The 20,405-nt window shown below is 40.0% G+C and overlaps 1 protein-coding gene across 2 annotated transcripts in view; it reads right to left on the bottom strand.

Annotated features, from left to right (window-relative positions):
- Positions 1-20,405, bottom strand: part of LOC120029476 (KH domain-containing, RNA-binding, signal transduction-associated protein 2-like) — a 117,131-nt gene that overhangs the window by 58,720 nt on the left and 38,006 nt on the right. For both annotated transcript variants that reach the window (XM_038974708.1, XM_038974707.1), the window contains exon 3: positions 1,410-1,526. In XM_038974708.1, coding sequence (XP_038830636.1) covers positions 1,410-1,526 — 117 coding nt within the window. The remainder of the gene's footprint in view (positions 1-1,409; positions 1,527-20,405) is intronic.

Genomic DNA, 20,405 nt, shown 5'->3' on the forward strand with positions numbered 1-20,405 from the left:
GGGGCAACATTCACTAAATGTAAAACGTTTACAGGTTCAATACTCAGTAGAAAGACGTTTTTGCTCAATAACTCTGACAGCTACCAGAATGAAAGTGTCTACTGTGTATGTAGGGTGTTAGAGAACATAGTTCTCCTTTTCCATCACTGAGGTTGTACAGATCAGTAGGTATTTTATCATCTTCTATAGATGTGTGTATTCGTGTGTCCAGGTCTAACAATAGCTGTGTAACATTATACAGCAGCAGTACACTGGGACCTACTGAAGCTCCAGTAATGTCCTGAGTGAGCTACTTGGACCACCCAGACCTTTGACTTTGTTCTCTGGGCCGGTGTTGATCCTCAGATGAGGCTGGTTTCAGGGGACCACGAGTCAGTGAGAATGAATAGCCTGGCTGGGAAGCAAAATGCTATCTATACGTAAAGCCCTATTACATTTATCTTGGCTATAGTAGCGTTAACATACAGACATACTGTGCCACAGTTACTTTCCTCTTTTTGTATTTGAATGCATTTAAGGTTGACCTTTCAATTAAACATTTTGTGCATCAGGCTAGCATTTGACAAAATACCGGGATATACTGTATGTAATGAATGTCATTGAACCTCATTCAGAAAATTCTAAAGATGTTTTTGTTTTTTTACCCCCCTTTTACTCCCCAATTTTTGTGGTATCCAATTGGTAGTTACAGTCTTGTCTCATCGCTGCACCTCCCGTACGGCCTCAGGAGAGGCGAAGGTCGAGAGCCCCGTGTTCTCCGAAACACAACCCAACCAAGCCGCACTGCTTCTTGACACAATGCCCGCTTAACCCGGAAGCCAGCCACACCAACGTGTTGGAGGAAACACCGTACACCTGGCGACCAGTCAGTGTGCATGTGCCTGGCCCGCCACAGGAGTCACTAGAGAACTATGGGCAAGGACATCCCTGCCGGCCAAACCCTCTCCTAACCTGGACGACGCTGGGCCAATTGTGCACTGCCCCATGGGTCTCCGAATCACGGCCGGCTGTGACAGAGCCTGGACTCGAACCAGAATCTCTAGACCACTACGCCACTCGGGAGGTCAAAGATGTTCGTTCTTACCCTTTTTGACCATGAGAAAATAGCAGAAATGTAATACATGTTTGGAATATGTTTGTTTTATATGATTGTGTTTTGTTTTTCTTTTCTTTTTTCTTTGTTTTTCCTATTTGTTTATTGCATTTCGTATTTGTACTTGATGCCTGTATTTTTGTATTCTGCATGGCTTAGTTGAAAAAGAGACATTGGTCTTAACATGACTCCCTGTCAAAATAAAGGTAAAAACAAAACAAAAAAGCTTTTATACATCATACAGTAGGTATTTAATTGAAGGTGAAAACATACAGACAGTCAGTGACTACATTCCAAGGAGGTGTTGTCATCATACCTTTCCTTTGTCCCTCATGGAGCCTTTTCCGAGGATGGACATCTTTGCTCCTGTTTCTTCTTGTAATCTTTTCATGGAATTGCCCCGTGGACCCAACAGCTTCCCAACAAAATTAAACTGCAACAGAGGAGAGGAAAAGCAATGTTTCTAAAACAGCTTCCTTGACAGTTTTCAATTATATACCTATTATATACCGAAGTAAATGGAAATTAGGTTACATACTGCAAGGGAAAAAAAGATTAGAGAAAAATATAGATTACAGTTGGCTAACAATCAACCTTTTTTAAAAAACCTCTTGAGGATTAGCCCCTTTTTTCAATTTTCGCCTAAAATGACATACCCAAATCTAACTGCCTGTAGCTCAGGCCCTGATGCAAGGATATGCATATTCTTGGTACCATTTGAAAGGAAACACGTTGAAGTTTATGGAAATGTGAAAGGAATGTAGTAGAATATAACACAATAGATCTGGTAAAAGATAATACAAAGAAAAAACCAACTGTTCTTTTGTATTTTTTTTGTACCATCATGTTTGAAATGCAAGAGAAAGGCCATACTGTATTATTCCAGCCCAGGTGCAATTTAGATGGCATCAGTGTATGTGCAACGTTTTAGACTGATCCAATGAACCATTGCATTGCTGTCTAAATTTTGTATCAAGACTGCCCAAATGAGCCAAATTTGTTTATGAATAACTTTTCACGTTCAAAATTGTGCACTCTCCTCAAACAATAGCATGGAATTCTTTCACTGTAATAGCAACTGTAAATTGGACACTGCAGTTAGATTAACAAGAATATAAGCTTTCTGCCTATATCAGATATGTCTATGTCCTGGGAAAAATTCTTGTTACTTTCAACCTCATGCTAATCGCATTAGCCTACGTTAGCTCAACCGTCCCGTGGAAGGGACACCGATCCCGAAGAAGTTTTTTAACAATTGCTGAATGAAACAAAAAAAGACATGGAAAAAACTGCAACAATTAAACAATGTTCAGCCATGTGTGCTGCACAATACCCATGTGAATGGGTCTTAAACCTCTTGAAGCTAGGGGGCAGAATTTTTATGTTTGGAAAAATAACGTTCCCATTGTAAGCCCATTGTATTTCTCAGGTCCAGATGCTAAAATATGCATATAATTGACAGAGTAGGATAGAAAACACTCTAAAGTTTCCAAAACTGTCAAAATATTGTCTGTGAGTATAACAGAACTGATTTTGCAGGCGAAAACCTGAGGAAATCCAACCCGGAATTGACTTCTATTTTGAAAAATCACTGTTCCATTGCCTGCTTTTCGTCCATTTAAAGGGATATCAACCAGATTCCCTTTCCTGTGGCTTCCTCAGGGTGTGAACAGTCTTTAGACATAGTTTCAAGCTTTTATTTTGAAAAATGAGCGAGATTTATCAAAACGCGTCAGTGGATACACGGATGTCCCTCCATTAGTTGTTGCGCGAGACACTCGTTGCTCGACATTTTCTTTCTCTCCAGTATTGAATAGTTTACTGTCCGGTTGAAATATTATCGATTATTGATGTTAAAAACAACCTGAGGATTGATTATTAAAAACGTTTGACATGTTTCTACGACCTTTACGGATACTATATGGAATTTTCGTCAAGCCTTGATGACTTGCCTAAGGCTGTGGAACACTGAACATAACACGCCAAACAAATGGAGTTTTTTTTATATTAAAAAAATCTTTATCGAACAAAAGGAACATTTATTGTGTAACTGGGAGTTTCGTGAGTGCAAACATCCGAAGATCATCAAAGGTAAGCGATTCATTTTATTGCTTTTCTGGCTTTCATGACCAATCTACATGGCTGCTAGGTGTGCTTAATGTGTTGTCTAGTGATCGATAAACTCACAAACGCTTGGATTGCTTTCGCTGTAAAGCATATTTTCAAAATCTGACACGACAGGTGGATTAACAACAAGCTAAGCTGTGTTTTGCTATATTGCACTTGTGATTTCATGATTATAAATATATTTAGCAATTTGTTTTGTATTTGGCGCTCTGCAATTCAGCGGTTGGTTACGAAAATGATCCCGCTAAAGGGATCTGTGCGTCAAGAATTAATCTCATCTGAGGTATAACAGCCTTTGTGTCCCAAATGGCACCTCATTCCCTTTATAGTGCACTAGTTTTGACCAGGGTCCATAGGGTAGTGCACTATATATGAAATATGGGTAATATTTGAGACACAGACAGTTAGCAGCTCCATCCCTTAGTTAAACCGCTGAGGCTTAGTCAGTCATGTCTTATTATTGCTCAGGGTCATCAATGTTGTACGGAGAGGAAATAAAACACATGCACCAGCCAATACAATTCCTGGGAATGATCCAGAGGTCAGAGCCAGGAAAGTGAGAAATAATGATTTACTTCCCATTGGGAAATCAAGGAATCACTATCCAGATGAGGAACTATCAAACGCCTGCCTTCAGGCACTGGCTAACAGAACTCATCTCACAGACTGTAGACTTGCTGTTGGACAAAAAACTAGCCCTCAGGATATTACTGTAACTGTCTTTTTTCTTTGTCACTGTTGGAGATTGGCAGTGACCACAATGGTGACCCTCAACATCATAATAGAAGTAATTTAGTTGAGTCATTTGCTAATGGAAAAGTAATTATTCTCGGACTATTCATTCAATAAAACCACAATCAGAACACCAATTTGAAACACCCCATGGGTTATTAAGTCATTTAGATTTACAACTGCCATCCCCAAAAATCCTGTTGAGGTCTCTCCCGTTGTTCTCATTTCTCGACCACTCCGCCAACATTTTCAAATGAATGACTTGACCTTCAAATGTTTGTTGTGACCAGCTGATAACTCAACCTCCTCCAGAGCTGAACAGTTGGTCAACTACCCATCTAGACATCTCCTGCCCTGGCCTCACAAATTACTATAACCTATTCATAACATTACACAAGGACCCCCCTCCCCCTCCACTGAGGCTCTATAGCCTATTCAGCCACTAGGAGCCATGGTCAACTGTTTTCTGTATTGCAGCTGCAAACTGGCGGATACCGAAGTGGCACATGACTGCGTACTCAGCTTATCTTATCTCTGACATCATGAAGGACCACATGAAAAGCAAAAGGATTCGGTTCGGAGAAGTCCAACATACATCGCCAACAGAGCTCCACTCTACCTCCATCCATCTCTTCTTTCTGAGGTGATTGAGTTCAGCATTGGGTATTCAGTGGGTATTCTGTCTTCTCTGGGGCTGCTTTGACAGGAATATCCTACAGCTGGCTGGGAGCCCTGGAGCAGATGGTCGCCACAACTACAGTGAGAAGTAGCTCACTGGGCGGCAGCAGAACAGTGGCCTGTTCTCATTACGCTAATGAATGTCTGGAGCCACTCTTAGGCTCCGTGGTGGGCAATTTCGGCTTTAGAAGGGGGCATGGTTCAGTGTTAAATGAGGTTTGAAATGATGCAAGCCATCCCCTGCAGCCCCAACACCGATAAGGCTGAGGATGTTAGAAACTGGGTGTGTTGCTAAAGCAGCAAATTTGTATGGGGATTTTTTGTTTTTTTTACTTATGGAAATTACGCAGGCACTAATCTAAAAAAATAATGGGAAGATTGTGTTTATATCAAGAGTATGACTATGATTTTATGCACAAAGGATGTGAGGTTTGTTGATGCAGATGAACAAAAACAAGTATTATGTCCACTTTCTAGTACTGACTCGTTACAAATCCTGTGTTCAAATCCTGTGTTCAAATCCTGTGTTCAAATCCTGTGTTCAAAATTATAAATACCAAGTAATAGGGACACAGCAGTTGGACTGAGCTCCTTTAAAGAGGAGCTGAACCAAAAAAACAACTTATCTGGTTGAAAATGGCCTATGTGGCATCGATGTTAGTCAGAAACATTGATTCTAGTGCCAGAATTTACTACAAAGTGTAAATAGATTAATTTTGGGCATAAAGTCAGTTTCTTCCAAAACAGAGATTTGCGAGATTTAAGCAAATATCTGACGTTCCTAAATCATTGGATATTTGAGGGTTGGGTTTTGATTTCAATCATGCTCAGTCATGCCCACTTGCCCACTAGCACGGGATGGTAACGCCTAGGGGGAATGGCCATGCACGGAGAAACAGCTGCATTGAGTGCGCTCTATCCAATAGTAGCAGCAGAATCAACGTACAGACAGACCTGCCCAATAGCATGCAGCGCCACTGACTTTACATGAGACAACATACAGATGTAGAATCTTAATTTGAGACGGTTTGCTACAGAAAGTTAATAATCTTGCAGCAACAGGACAATAATTATTATGTGGATTATAATTGTAGGTGGACATTTTTGTATGGGTTGATACTTTTTTTGTAAGGGAAAATCAAATCAAATCAATTTCAGACTTAGTTTTTATTAAGGGCTTGATGGCCATTCATCACAAATTATGGTGGCTTTACAGTTAAATGTTTATTTTTATTTAACTAGGCAAGTCAGTTAAGAACACATTCTTATTTTCAATGACAGCCTAGGAACAGTGGGTTAACTGCCTTGTTCAGGGGCAGAACAACAGATTTTTACCTTGTCAGTTCGGGGATTTGATCTTGCCATCATTTTGGTTAGGAGTCCAACGCTCCAGGTAGCCTAGTGGTTAGATGCTTATTACGAGCCCATTTCCAACAATGCAGGGTTAAAAAAGTAAGACAAATATTTGCTAAATAAAAAGGAAATTCTAACGCAATCAAAACAATATCGAGGCTATATACAAGGAGTACCGGAACCGAGTCAATGTGCAGGAGGTAGTTGAGGTCGTTGAGGTCGTTGAGGCAATAGAGTATGTACATGTGGGTAGGGGTAAAGTTGACTAGGCAATCAGGATGTGTTGCATCTACACTCTCTGAAAAAAGGGTTCCAAAGGGGTTCCTCGGGTGTCCCCATAGGATAGCCCTTTTTAGTCCCCGGTAGAACCTTTTTTGGTTCTAAGTGGAACCCTCTGTGGCAAGGGTTCTATATGGAACGCAAAAGAGTTCTACATGGAACAAAAAAGTGTTCTCAAAGGGTTCTCCTATGGAGACATCCGAAGAACCCTTTTAGGTTCTAGACAGCACCTTAATTTCTAAGAGTGTACAGCTCAGGTCAGTCATGCTCCTGTGAATCTGAGTACCTGTGGATGTGTGAGTAAATTACTTTTTACACATGAGTCTCTGTGACAGAGAACTACTCCCTTGCTCCGAGGGCATATGTTTTCTTGAAGTGAGTGACATTTCTTCTTCTTCTAAATGTTTTTACAGACGGTACGCTGCAAACCAGTTTGACCACTCAACTCGAATCAGGCCCATTTTCTGTCAAATCTATTATAATCCATTTACTAAAAACATGGTTAAACCACAGACTGAAGAGGAAGCGAGACATCCCAGTCCCTAATTTTTTTTTTTTCACATACAGTCAATGAACCAAGCAGACCAGATCCAGCTGCTATCGCATTGGTGCCTATGGGAGAACCCCCCCCCCCCATCTTCATCTTCATCTTCATTCATCCAAAATGTTTTGATTGACAATCCTATGTCTCCTTGCTAATACACCACTTACATTTAGTTTTGTAATTTAACCAGTAGAATGTCTGCATGCTCTTCATCTAACACAAATGTGAATATTTCAAGTGTCATGTTGCAAGTTTAAAATTGCCCATAGATCCTGGATTGAGATGTATGCTCTCACATCAACAGATGTTCTTTGTGAGAAGTCACTGACGTGACCTTTAAACACACTTGAAATATGAAGAAAATAATCAGTGACATAACCGAGACAATCACTACTAGCTAGAGCACATCTCCTTAGAGACGAGCCCTGAGATTTCAATAAAACAAAAGGTGAAACGTCCTCAATAAACACTGTGGCAACCTTCCCACTGAATGTCACACTGAACGGAAACGGCTGCAAATGACTGTCTTGTCATGCAGCTCACAAAGGAAGTTTACATGGCTGTAATCTATTGAGCCTCTCGCACAGCACATTTGTCTTCCGACTTCAGTGCTTCACACTTGGACTATTTGAAATGCATTATTCTCTTTCCTGCAGTCAAATGGCCTAGTGGTCTAATGGGTGGAATGGTATTCATATTTTTCATAATTTCGTAATTAATAAAGGTTTTATTTTATTTTTACGCAGAAATTCCAGTGTTTCTATGTCAAAAAGTTTTGTTATATTTCACTTTTCTGTGATGCATTTACAGTGTAATATAACCATGTGTGAGGTGTATACTTTTGTTCCAAAGTAGATTTGTTTAACACTACCAAGAAACACTCTGGTTTAGCTCACTGCAGTAAATTGCTGTCCTTGCCTTTAGTGCATTTGCTGCTCTCTGAATAGCTGTCCCATGTTGTTGTTCATCGCCCATGTTTACAGCTGGATTAATGCAAATGATGCTTTCTGTGTAGACTACAAATTGTTTAGAGCAGAAGACGCCCGTCAACAATTTCCCCCCCATTTTTTTCACTTAACATGTGGCGGCATCTCGCCTGTGAATTGGTTGATGTTTAAAATGGCATTATCCTTTAGCAAAAGAGATGTTTACCTCGTATTACAACAATATAGTGGTTAATCTTACTATATTGTTGAACAGTGAATTCACTGCAATGCTGATGGTAATGTAACGAAGGAGTCATTGATATTCAGAATCCTCTTTGCCTATTCAAGAAGCAAAGGTTTGAAATAGGCCTCTTCTTAAAGCTGGAATTGTCCTCCAGCAATTTTTGAACTTTTACTGTTTGAAAAGAAATATCACAAGTATAAATACAGTAAAGTACACACACTAAAGGCCCCCCAAAAATATGTTTTGATCAAACTATAGTTTTTTAGACACAACTGCAAACTTAATGGGGTGGGGCATTCAAGGATTTGGTCTGATGGGAATCTGTGATGTCACCGGCCTTCCCCTTTGCCTGAAGAACAATAGAGGAGCAATAGAGAACACAATAGGAAAGGCCCATCCCCCCACTACCATGTCATGACTTACCTGAACCACCTATTGAGATGTGCCTTTTGTTAAGTAAAACAGGTGTTAAATGAGGTGAAAAGGAGACTGGAGTATAATTTTAATCCGTTTGCGGTATTACAATAACAAAAACATTACTGTAAACAAAGAACACAGTTTTTTCCCCTCAATTTTTTTTTACCATGCTTTCGTGGCACTCCTCAGCTCGGCAACAAAGACAATAATAACAGGGGTGGGGCAGCCAGTGGCGCTGTTTCCCCCTACTGCAAATTCCATCTTTAAGAAACAACAATAAAAAATGGAAATCCTATGAAGCACTTGACAGATCAAGGCAACATTAGAGTAACATTAGAGAGTACTGTCCTTGGAGGAGGCTCTTTTAAAGACAGCTAAAACGGTCATTACGCTCCTTAAAGACAGTTAAAACTGTCATTACGCTCCTTAAAGACAGCTAAAACTGTCATTACGCTCCTTAAAGACAGCTAAAACTGTCTTTATGCTCAGCTGAAGGATGTGTTTTTAAATACAGTTAAAACTGTCATTACGCTCCTTAAAGACAGCTAAAACTGTCATTACGCTCAGTTGGAGAGCAAAGAGGAGAGTCAGACTACAACAGGAAAATGATCCTGTAAAAGGGATCTGTAGCGCAGAGAAGTTAAAGACAGTTAAAACTGTCATTACGCTCCTTAAATACAGCTAAAACGGTCATTACGCTCCTTAAAGACAGCTAAAACTGTCATTACGCTCCTTAAAGACAGCTAAAACTGTCATTACGCTCAGTTGGAGAGCAAAGAGAAGAGTCAGACTACGACACACTTAGGCTACAATACACATAAACAACATCATTTCACACAGCATACCAGCAGACAATTGGAGGTGTAATCCTAATGTAGGATTACACCTCAAAAAAGGAGTTCCTCTTTGATGGATTTCAGGTGTGTGTTTGTGCACTGCACCCTAGCCCCCCACTCCAGTGTTGTGAGGCCAAATGAGATCTGCAGATGGTCTGAGACAGTCAGAAAGTCCCTGCTTGTTTAGCCAGCTGTGCTATTGGGTGAACCCAGTTCTGGCCTGATAGGGGGATTATAGCCTGAGGCGGAGGTCTGTCTGCCTGCCTGCACTTTAATGGTTGAGGGATGACTGGGCGTCAGTGGACAGCGGCATTAGTTCCACAGAGCTTAGACACTGGCAGAGAGAGAGAGAGAGAGAGAGAGAGAGAGAGAGAGAGAGAGAGAGAGAGAGAGAGAGAGAGAGAGAGAGAGAGAGAGAGAGAGAGAGAGAGAGAGAGAGAGAGAGAGAGAGAGAGAGAGAGAGAGAGAGAGAGAGAGAGAGAGAGAGAGAGAGAGAGAGAGAGAGAGAGAGAGAGAGAGAGAGATACTTTGCACATCGTTACACCACCGTACATAGCCATAATATGACATTTGGAATGTCTCTATTCCTTAAGAACTTTTGTGAGTGTAAGGTTTACTGTTCAGAGAGAGAGAGAGAGAGAGAGAGAGAGAGAGAGGCACTCTGCTAAGTGGAGGCCAGAAAGAGATGGCTGAGACTACAGGGCTAATGATCCTTCAGGAAGAAATGTCTTGGGTTTGGGGAATGGATGAAATGTACTGTATTTGTTTTCATCCTGAACTTGGAAAAAATATGGAAAAAACGAACCAATCATGGGGATTATGTGTGTGTGTGTGGTTTAACATTCAGTGGATGCTACGTTTTCTCACATTATTCCCCAATGAAACAGGGATGTAAAGACACAGCCACAGCAGGAACAAGTTTGTGATGAATCTGTTGCATTAACATACAGGGGGCCATCAGCACAGATATAGACACCCTTGGTACAGGGGGCCAGCAGCACAGATATAGTCATGGAGCCTTGGCACAGGGGGCCAGCAGCACAGATATTGTGTAAACAAACAGGACATTAGGACTGCTTCCTGTGAAGGAGAATAGCTGACAGGTTATTAAAGCCATTATCCCTACAGATGAGACTCAACAACCCCACAGTGAATGCTGCTGCCTCCCGGTCTGACTGGACTAAATTAATCTGGACCGTGAAACAGAGTCAAGCGTGACAGTCTTACGCTCTCTAAGATCAGCAGTCAGTCACACGTTTTTCTGAAGGAGAAATAAAAAAACACGATGATGAAATCTCAACATTTGCGTATATTTGCTGGTTCTTTGTAGGGTTCCAAAGGGAGGGTATATTACTGGAAACCTTCAAAGTTTACCAGTAAACTACCAGAATTTTCTTTCAATGATTTTATGTAATCTATCACAAGACATCTAGTGGCCCTTTGGGTACTTCAGATTATCACAGGTCTCTGTAATGATCTCTGGCCCACTGTATGGTGGATCATAAGAAATAATTGAATAAGATACATTTTATTTAAAAAAATGGAATGACAAAGCTGTAAAACATTATGTTAAATACAAACCATCAACTTACTGAATACCATTGCTGTTAAATATGAGGGTTTCTGTAACGTCTGCTTCCAACTCACACCCTCAAACACGTAGATCCCCTGAACGCAGCTCACTTCCCAGCCCACTTTCCAGCTCACACCACTGTTGCCCTTTTGGACCCCCTGGGTATGACCTTCTGCCTGCCCCTGGACCCAGCTACCTGCCTCCACCTGTGGTCCTTCGCAATAAACACCTTCTGCTCCCTGCGCTTGAAACCAGATCTCTGTCTCCCCTCGTGTTCATTACAGTTTCACCATGAAATATCCTTTTATATATTTTTTTACAAACTTGTATTTATTTTACTATGTCAATATGTACTGGTTGTCAATGTTTTGTGGTCAAACTGGTGGCAGTTGTGACAAAAGTCAGTTAATTGAACATAATGCCATTGTTGATTAGATGCTTTTGTCATGAATTAGGCTATTTTCTCTTGACCCATATGGTCTATCTACTATACACCATTGAACAATATGGACACAGATATAATACATGAACACTTTATATGAATAAAAAAATAAGTTATTCAAGTATAAATTAGCAAAGTTACAATGGATTGCCATAGATTTTATTTGAAAACTTTGGTAGATTACCAGTAGCTTTGCAGCCCTAGTTCTTTGACTGTTCGTATCCAGAAAGAACTGCCTGGCTACTACTAATGATTCATCCTATGCAGTGTCAAAAGATTACACTCTGCAGTGCAACCCTTCTCCTTAGATCAGAATGTTTGGGGGCGTACAAGTTTTCTGCCGGAGGCAGATGTTCAACTGAGCTAACTACAAGCTAGGAGGAAGAAGCAAACACTCAAGACCTCTGCTTTGCTCTCAGAGGAAAACAATTTATGCCTGAAGCCTCTCTGCAGCAAGCAAAAACATAGTATCACTACTTGTGTATACTATCTCATAAACAGCTTTGTGTACAACAAAGTAACCAACAGGTCTGTCTCAGCAGGTTTCCAAAGCAAAACCGAAGATACCATCTTACATCCACTTAACTTTTCCTACAATGTGTTGTAAGGTCCTATTCAGGGCCTTATCTATGTTTAACACCTTTCAACAAGGTCGGTCCTCCTTTGGGACAATGGATTTCTTTGGCAATACAATGGGATTATTCTATGTGCAAAGCGCAGATACACCGCTATGTAAAGGTCACAAGAACTGAAGACTGATAAGCCTGAATGGGTGAGGCTCACAGGACCAAATGTCATTGCATGTGTACCTGGAGGGAGACTTTTCCTTTGGAAAAAACCTCAAAGGCTCTTTAAGCCAAACAAATGACTCGGAATACTTTAAGGGCAAGAAGCTGGGGTTTTGCTTATCAGGGCACACAGGTAATGCAATTTTGAGATAATATATATGTTACATTTTTATCACTACTACCACATTTGTTTATATTGCAGGTTTATGTATTTTAAAGATAGAATCTTTAATTGAAAAAAATGCCAAAGCGGTCACCCTGCCTTTGTTTTGGTATAAGGCTGAGGGATGGGCCTGGAGAAATGTAAACACTCTTAAATTCATAGACAGGGATATGGATGCATGGACTGACCATCCATGATATAAAATGTATAGTTTTAACCGGGTTTTGAGGATATACAGTGTTTACATTTACATTGTTTACAAACATTGGAGTAAAACAAGTTTACATTTTGAGTTCTCATGGGGTACAACCATTGAACTAAGCAGTGAGGCAGTTGTACTGTAGTCTTCAAGAATCATCATTCATTTATGTCCAAAAATGGATGTAGCCACTTTAAAGGCAACTTAAAAGCCAAAAACACATGACTGGGAATACTTCAAGGGCAAGAAGCTGGGGTTTTTGTTTATCATGTGTCATGACTGTCCACGAGAATTCAAATAGGTCAGATCAGGTTTGCAATGAATAACTTCAATCAGGAGGGAGAACTAGGGGGGATTAACAACTCACGTCTTGTTGTAAATCAAGGGGAGAAGATGCAGGTCTCTCTCTCCAAATTCACCAAAGGAATGTGCTTTGTCTCAACAGACTTTTTTCCCGCTGAAACTCTAACACGTTCAAAAGCAACTACTGGAACAATATTTATAACCTAAAATGTGGGGAATGGTCAGAGGCCATCTATTGAAAATTAGTGCCATTTTGTTTGTTATTTTGTGATGTCATTAACAATGTTATAAAGAAAATACTGTACCTTGGAAAGTATACCCACTACATGTACAAAGTTTCCATACTATGCATGGGGCATGTAACAAGAAAAATTATGAAAGTGTTTTTGTTAAGAGATGGATGTGATTTGAGAAACTATAAGAGATAATTGTTTTACATTACTTTGTACAACTGACAAATCATGCCCCCGAGTGAGGTAAGAGAGCGTGTCCGCCCCTTTCCTGCAAACTGTATAAATGATGGGTAAGAAACTAAAATAGCAGACCAGAGAGACATCAAGCTGCAGCTGCATGTTTAAAGTGGTCTGAACTTTGAATATCAACACGAGGTAGATACATTAAACTCACCTACCGGACAATCACTAGTACGGCTGATTAGCTGTCATAAGTAAAGTATCTTCGAAAGCGAATTTAAGTAGGACTATCCTACTCTGCTCAAGTCATTGCATTATGCTACTCTCATCACCCCACTGGGAACTATCGACCCGGCTTGTTTATCCTGTGTTACCATTAATTAGCTAGTACATGAATAATTCAACCAATTTGTCTAGTATTGAATCATAAGTAAGGCTCTGGGTTTTTTTAACATGCAAGGAGGTTACGACTGTTCAGAATGATGATATGATACGAGGTTATGAGGTTATGATTAATTAGTTGATTGTTTATATGATGTGATAGGTAAAGACCTTATAGAGTTTAATTCCGGAGATGGTAACTCTTTAAAGAACCGTTCTCGTGGTGCCCCAGATCCTGATGAGTTAATTGTTACATGATTACTTTAATCGGGTAACAATTAAACATAGTTAGTTGATTAGATAAATAACAGTCATCAGATTAATGTTAAAGTCAAGTCATGACACATGGCCAACAGTTAATGCAATTTTGAGATAATACACGTTACATTTTTCATCACTACTACAGTTTGTTAATATTGCAGGTTTTACAGCTTTTAATCTGCAGTATAATTATAATTCTCTATGCTGGAATGTTTCTTATCAGGAATATGCACTTTTAAGCCAATTATAAACCAGCCGAACAGACATGGAGAAGTATATGCAACGTGTATGACAATGAGGCTAACCGTGTCAACGTCCTAACTGAGTAACATACTAAATGGAGTTTAAACAGTGCAGGTAAGATGTCATTGTATAGGTAGCTGTGTGGTTAGTGTGGACACAGTCTGCAGCATTGTGTATGTTGAGACTTTCGTTACTGTTTTGGCTGCAGTTATCCAGGCGTGATGAGATTAATGAACTAATTCACATGGATGAATCTTGAATCTGTAGGTGAATAGCGGGATCTTGCTGTGATCAAACTGCATACAGGATGACAGTAAAACTCCACAGGTTTATTTAAGCAATAAGGCCAGACGGGGTGTGGTATATGGCCGCTGTATATTGGCCATATACCACAAACCCCCAAGGTGCCTTGTTGCTATTATAAAGTGGTTACCAGTAAAGTAGAAGAGTAGAAATACATGTTTTGTCATACCCGTGGTATACAGTCTGATATACCACGACTTTCAGACAATCAGCATTCAGGTCTCGAACCAGTCCGGTTTTTATTACAATTTTGAAACAAGGAGGAAATAGAAATACATGTTGCTTGTCAGTGGTTTTCCTGCATTTATCTACATTTGATGAATACATTATTTCATGCATATTACGTCATACTAGGTTTGACATACAAGATTTGTGTGCTCTTCCAAACCAAAACCCTGTCTGCAGAAAACAATAAAGAATCAACCGTTTCGTGGAGAGCAGAGCACCTGAAAATCTATTCCAAGCCTCGGGGGTATTTGATGTGAATCAATTAAATCTCATTAAGACAGCGAAGGGAAATAAAAACAAACTAAATTCAAGCAATGATAGAAATAAATAATCAGCATTCAAAATGTCAATTAAGCCCAGTGAGCTGTTGATTATCATGGCAAAGGTATGCGGTGTAGACAGAGCCCCGAGCATCTGTACGTGGTGACTGTTTGTTGCATTGCAGCATTAAAGCCTAAGCTTCATCCTCCCATCTGGGCTGGAGAGAAAAGACAAATAAAAAGCACTTCACAAATGGGACGGATTGCCTCTTGGGGACCTGTAAAAAGACTGCACATGTCATGAGAAAGTTAGAGCGGCTTTATTAGTGGAAGGTGCAGCATCAGCAAAGAAGTCAAACAAGCCTGTTATGCCTGACGCAGCTTGTAAAATGGGTGTGTTTTTTCATCATCTTCAGGGAGCGCTGTCCATATGCTTATAGATTTCAGTGAATCAATCAGGGGTAGCTAACGTGGTAATTCATTTCTCTCAAAGACCCAGACTGATGTCACTCGTAGAACAGAAAAGTGCTTCATTTGATGATTTTGGTCCGTTCACGCGCTGAAGGTTGACCGTCAAACACTGACATTATAATCGTTTCTCGCTGTTGTGCAGGAAGGTTGGGGAAAGAAATAACATACTACGTTAGCTACAAAGGCTTTTGGTTGATCACGCTGTGTATCTGATAGCTTGGCCAATCATGTGGAAGGTCTCTGAAAACAATTGGTTTGATGGTGATGCAATAAAGGTCAATACAACACAAGCTAAATCTCTCTTTCCACAGCTATTGATTGTTTTCAAAACATTCACAGTAATCTGAGAAGTGATGAGATATGAACAATCTCAACTTCCTCAGTATAGCAATTGTTGTTAGATAACTCTTCAGCAGTACATTATTTGTTGTTAGACAATTCTTCCACAGTACAACAATTGTTATTGTTGTTAGACAACTCTTCCATAGTTCCATACTCTTCCACAGCAACTGTTGTTAGATAACTCTTCTGCAGTACAGTAATTATTGTGAGACAACACTTCCGCAGTACAGTAATTGTTGTTAGACAACTCTTCCACAGTACAGTAATTGTTGTTGACAACAACAGAATCACCTTTGGCAGCGGTTACAGCTGTGAGTCTTTCTGGGTAAGTCCCTAAGAGCTTTACACACCTGGATAGTACAATATTTGTACATTATTCTTTTAAAAATTCTTCAAGCTCTGTCAAGTTCGATGTTGATCGTTGCTAGACAGCCATTTTCAAGTCTTGCCATAGGTTTTCAGGCCCTCTTAAGTCAAAACTGTAACTACGCCACTCCGGAACATTCAATGTTTTCTTGGTAAGCAACTCCAGTGTATTTTTGGCCTTGTGTTTTAGGTTATTGTCTTGCTGAGAGGTGCATTTATCTCCCAGTGTCTGTTGGTATGCAGACTGAACCAGGTTTTCCTCTAGGATTTGGCCTGGGCTTAGCTCTATTCCATTTATTTTTATGCTAACAAACTCCCAAATCCTTGCCAACGACAAGCATACCCATAACATGATGCAGCCAACACCATGCTTGAAAATATGAAAATTGGTACTCAGTGATTTGCTGTGTTGGATTTTCCCCAAACATAACACTTTCTATTCAGGACATAAATGTAATTAATTTTCCACATTTTTGGCAGTTTTACTTTAGTGCCTTATTGCAAACAAGATGCATGTTTTGGAATATTTGTATTCTGTACAGGCCTCCTTCTTCTCACTCTCATTTATGTTGGAATTGTGGAGTAACTACAATGTTGTTGATCCATCCTCAGTTTTTTCCTATTACAGCCATTAAACTCTTAAACTGTTTTAAAGTCACCATTGGCCTCATGGTGAAATCCCTAAGCGGTTTCCTTCCTCTCTGTCACGGCTGTCTTCCTCTTCTTCCTCTGAAGAGGTGTAGCAAGGATCAGACCAATACGCAGCGTGGTAGGTGTCCATGTTTTAATATAGAAAACTGAACATGAACACAAATACAAATACAAAAACAATAAATGTGAACAAACCGAAACAGTCCCGTGTGGCACAAACACTGACACAGGAAACAATCACCCAAGACGAGACAAAAACACACAAACCACCCTCGTCACACCCTGACCTAACCAAAATAATAAAGAGAACAAAGATAACTAAGGCCAGGGCGTGACACTCTCCAGCAACTGAGTTAGGAAGGACGCTTGTATCATTGTAGTGACCTGCTGTATTGATTTACCAAGTGTAATCTACAACTTCACCATGCTCAGAGGGATATTCAATGTCTGCTGTTTTATTTTTACCTACAGATTCAGCCACAAAGACCAAGGAGGTTTTCCAAAACCTCACCTTTTTTGTGAGGTTTTGGAAAACCTCTTTGGTCTTTGTGGTTGAATCTGTGTTTGAAATTCACTGCTCGACTGAGGGATGTTACAGATAATTGTGTGTGTGGAGTACGGAGATGAGGTAGTCATTCAAAAATCATGTTAAACACTGTTATTGCACACAGAATGAGTCCATGTAACTTATTATGTGACTTGTTAAGCACGTTTTTACTCCAGAACTTATTCAGGCTTGACATAACAAAGGGCTTGAATGCTTTTCGAATCAAGACATTTCAGCTTTTCATCTTTAATTAATCAGTAAATATGTCTAAGAACATAATTCCACTTTGACATTATGGGGTATTGTTTGCAGGCCAGTGACACAACATCTCAATTCAGCCTGTAACAAAATGAAATGTGTAAAAAGTAAAAAGGTGTGAATAATTTCTGAAGGCACTGTATGTTACTGTATCCATCAGGGTGGTGTATGCATTCTAACATGAACAAAATAAGTAATGGGGAATGTTTGAACAATTCTTTCAACACGACACAGCTGATGAAACTATGGCTGCGTTTAGACAGGCTGCCCAATTCTGATATTTTTTTCACTAAATGTTCTTTTTACATATCAGATCAGTGAAAAGATCTGATGTGATTGTTCAAAAGACCAATTAGTGGAAAAAATATCAGAATTGGCCTGCATCTCTACATGCAGCCATTGTGATAGATGGCACCCAGTTCTCTTTGATGCCACACCTACTGCCAAAGATAACATGTTCTAAAATCTCTCTCAAATTCCATCTGTGGTGGTGTCTTGCAGTATCATAATAATCTTTATAAATTCAAATAGTCCAGACGCTATATCACTCGATCACTCGACCAATCAAGGCACAGATAACAGTATGGCAATTAGTTCATAAAATGTGATTCCCCATAATCAATTCAATTCAAAGGGGCTTTATTGGCATGGGAAACATATGTTTACATTGCCAAAGCAAGTGAAATAGATAATTATCTCCCACACAGATAATCTGATGACTGACTGTGACAAAGCAGATTAATTTCCCTGGATTGAGATAACCACGATACAATAAAACAAAAAAATATAAAATACTGAGATATTTAAGAACTTCTCCAGTGATTGATAGATTTTCCCCCACGCCCCTTACACATTCTTAAATCTCCAACCGTAATATGAGTGTTTTCAATGAAACCCTCTCTTGAAATTACTAGATAGTTGTTTGTGCGCCCCATTTGTTTCTCAGCCCCAGTTTCAGTCTAAGGGAAAGCTTATATCTCTGCTCTAAGGGAAATCTTTCACCTTGACTTATATCTCTGCTTGAAGGCCTCTGAGGCCTTAGGAGCCTGTGTCAGCAGGGACCATCTCTTCTAGTGGTAGCCAGCAGAGTCTGGTAGTGGCATACCAAAAATTCTTAGAAATTCTTAGAATTCTTCTTGGGGATTCTTAGAAAAATAGACTGCTGCAAAAAAACATTCAATAGTAGCCTTACACTACCTGCTGCTAAAGAGGGATGTTAACAAAGAAGTCACATCTGATCTTCTAATGTGGTCGGTGAATGGAAGGCAGTCATTTGTTATTGTGCTACTGTATAGTATTGAATGGCTTTTCATATTCCTCCTTTGGGCTTCTGTTTAGATTACTTTAGAGTGAGGTAAGGACAGGCAGTTCATTCTGTATTATCTCATTCTGAGTGTAAATCCGCTGCATTGGCCAAGATGATTGGAATACTTATAATTCTCAAAAGGATTTCCTTTTCTACTGTAACTCGAGACAGTCTGGTATTTAGTGAACAGCTCATCAATGTCTTGCCTATCTGACCCCAACTTATTTTCCAGAGATTCCAATGTACAGGTGTCGGATCTTAATTTGATCGCTCTTTTGTTGCAGGAAATGAGTATGAGCTTTGTGACTTACATGAATTCACTGAAAACCCACACTAACACACTGTTAAATGAACAGTATTGCACTTTTCATGTAGTCTACTTTTGTCAATGTAATAGCCTAAAAACCGATCAAACAACATTATGGACTAAATCTGTTGCTGCAGGATAATTTTTCTGTGACAATGTAGGTCAAATTAAGATCCTACATCTGTACAGCTACAGTATTATATGGCTTGTGAAGAGTATACATGCTTTAAGTTAAAGCTGTGTTTTTCACCTTTATGTAATATAATATGAATGAAAGGACAAAACTAAAGAGCTGACTTTTTTACTTTAATTAGTCAAGATGTCTCAGTGGAAACAGCTGTCTAGAAATACAGTACTGTGTGGGGGAGCTGATCAGTTTGGCACATCTCAGATGGGGTCCCAAACAGGAACAGCCTGCACTACTTTATGCAAATGCAGAAATTAAAATCAACCTACTTTAATGAGGACATCAAAGGAAGTGGCCCCATGCAACTGGAGCTCTGCCTGAGTCCCCGACTGCAGAACCAGAGAGCCTGCTCCAGAGCCAGCTCTATTTTACACTTCCTGAGAGACAGGGCAGCTTGGCTCCCGCTCTTAGAGATTTGAGACTCGTTTAAATACAGAGAGATCCTGAGCAAGCCAAAATGTACTTTTTCACAGATGATCAACCCGAAGATGAGGAAAACTGCATCTATACTAAGTCATGATTTCACACCAAGCAAATCAACCCATGGTGTAAAAGGCCATTCATATGTTGTATACATTGACCAATTACATTCTAAGTAACTTCGAAAAGGCCCCTTAACCATCTACTGTATTCGCATTATGTTTAAATAGATCCCCAATCATGCTCTTTAATAACAGTATTTGCAGTCAAGCCTCTCCTTAAAGCGTTCCAATGAATACTCAAGCACTATCACAAGGATGGAAGCAAGAAGGGACAATATTAACCAGCAGCTGTTGAGTGTGTCAAAAGATGACACTTACGATGCAGCAAAAATACACCTTACCGTGTGTGTGTATGCGTGTCTGCATGTGTGTGTGTTCTTGCATGCATGTGTGTGTGTGTGTGTGTGTGTGTGTGTGTGTGTGTGTGTGTGTGTGTGTGTGTGTGTGTGTGTGTGTGTGTGTTTGATGGTCACTTGGCTGTCTCTGGGTCTCGCCCTCCCCCTCTTCACCTCAGCACCTGTCTGTCTCGCGGCACCAATTATTTAGAAGAGGGCATGACCCCAGCAGCAGCACTGAGCCAGGTCTGTCCTACAGTGTTACCTCTTCTCTGCAGGAGCCACCCTGTCAAGATAGTACACAGCTCTCCTAGTGAGCTGCCCCAACTGTCAACTCCACAGATCTGATTGAACAGATTAATTTAGA

The sequence above is a fragment of the Salvelinus namaycush genome, chromosome 35 (assembly GCF_016432855.1).
Source record: "Salvelinus namaycush isolate Seneca chromosome 35, SaNama_1.0, whole genome shotgun sequence".
Classification (NCBI taxonomy): domain Eukaryota; kingdom Metazoa; phylum Chordata; class Actinopteri; order Salmoniformes; family Salmonidae; genus Salvelinus; species Salvelinus namaycush.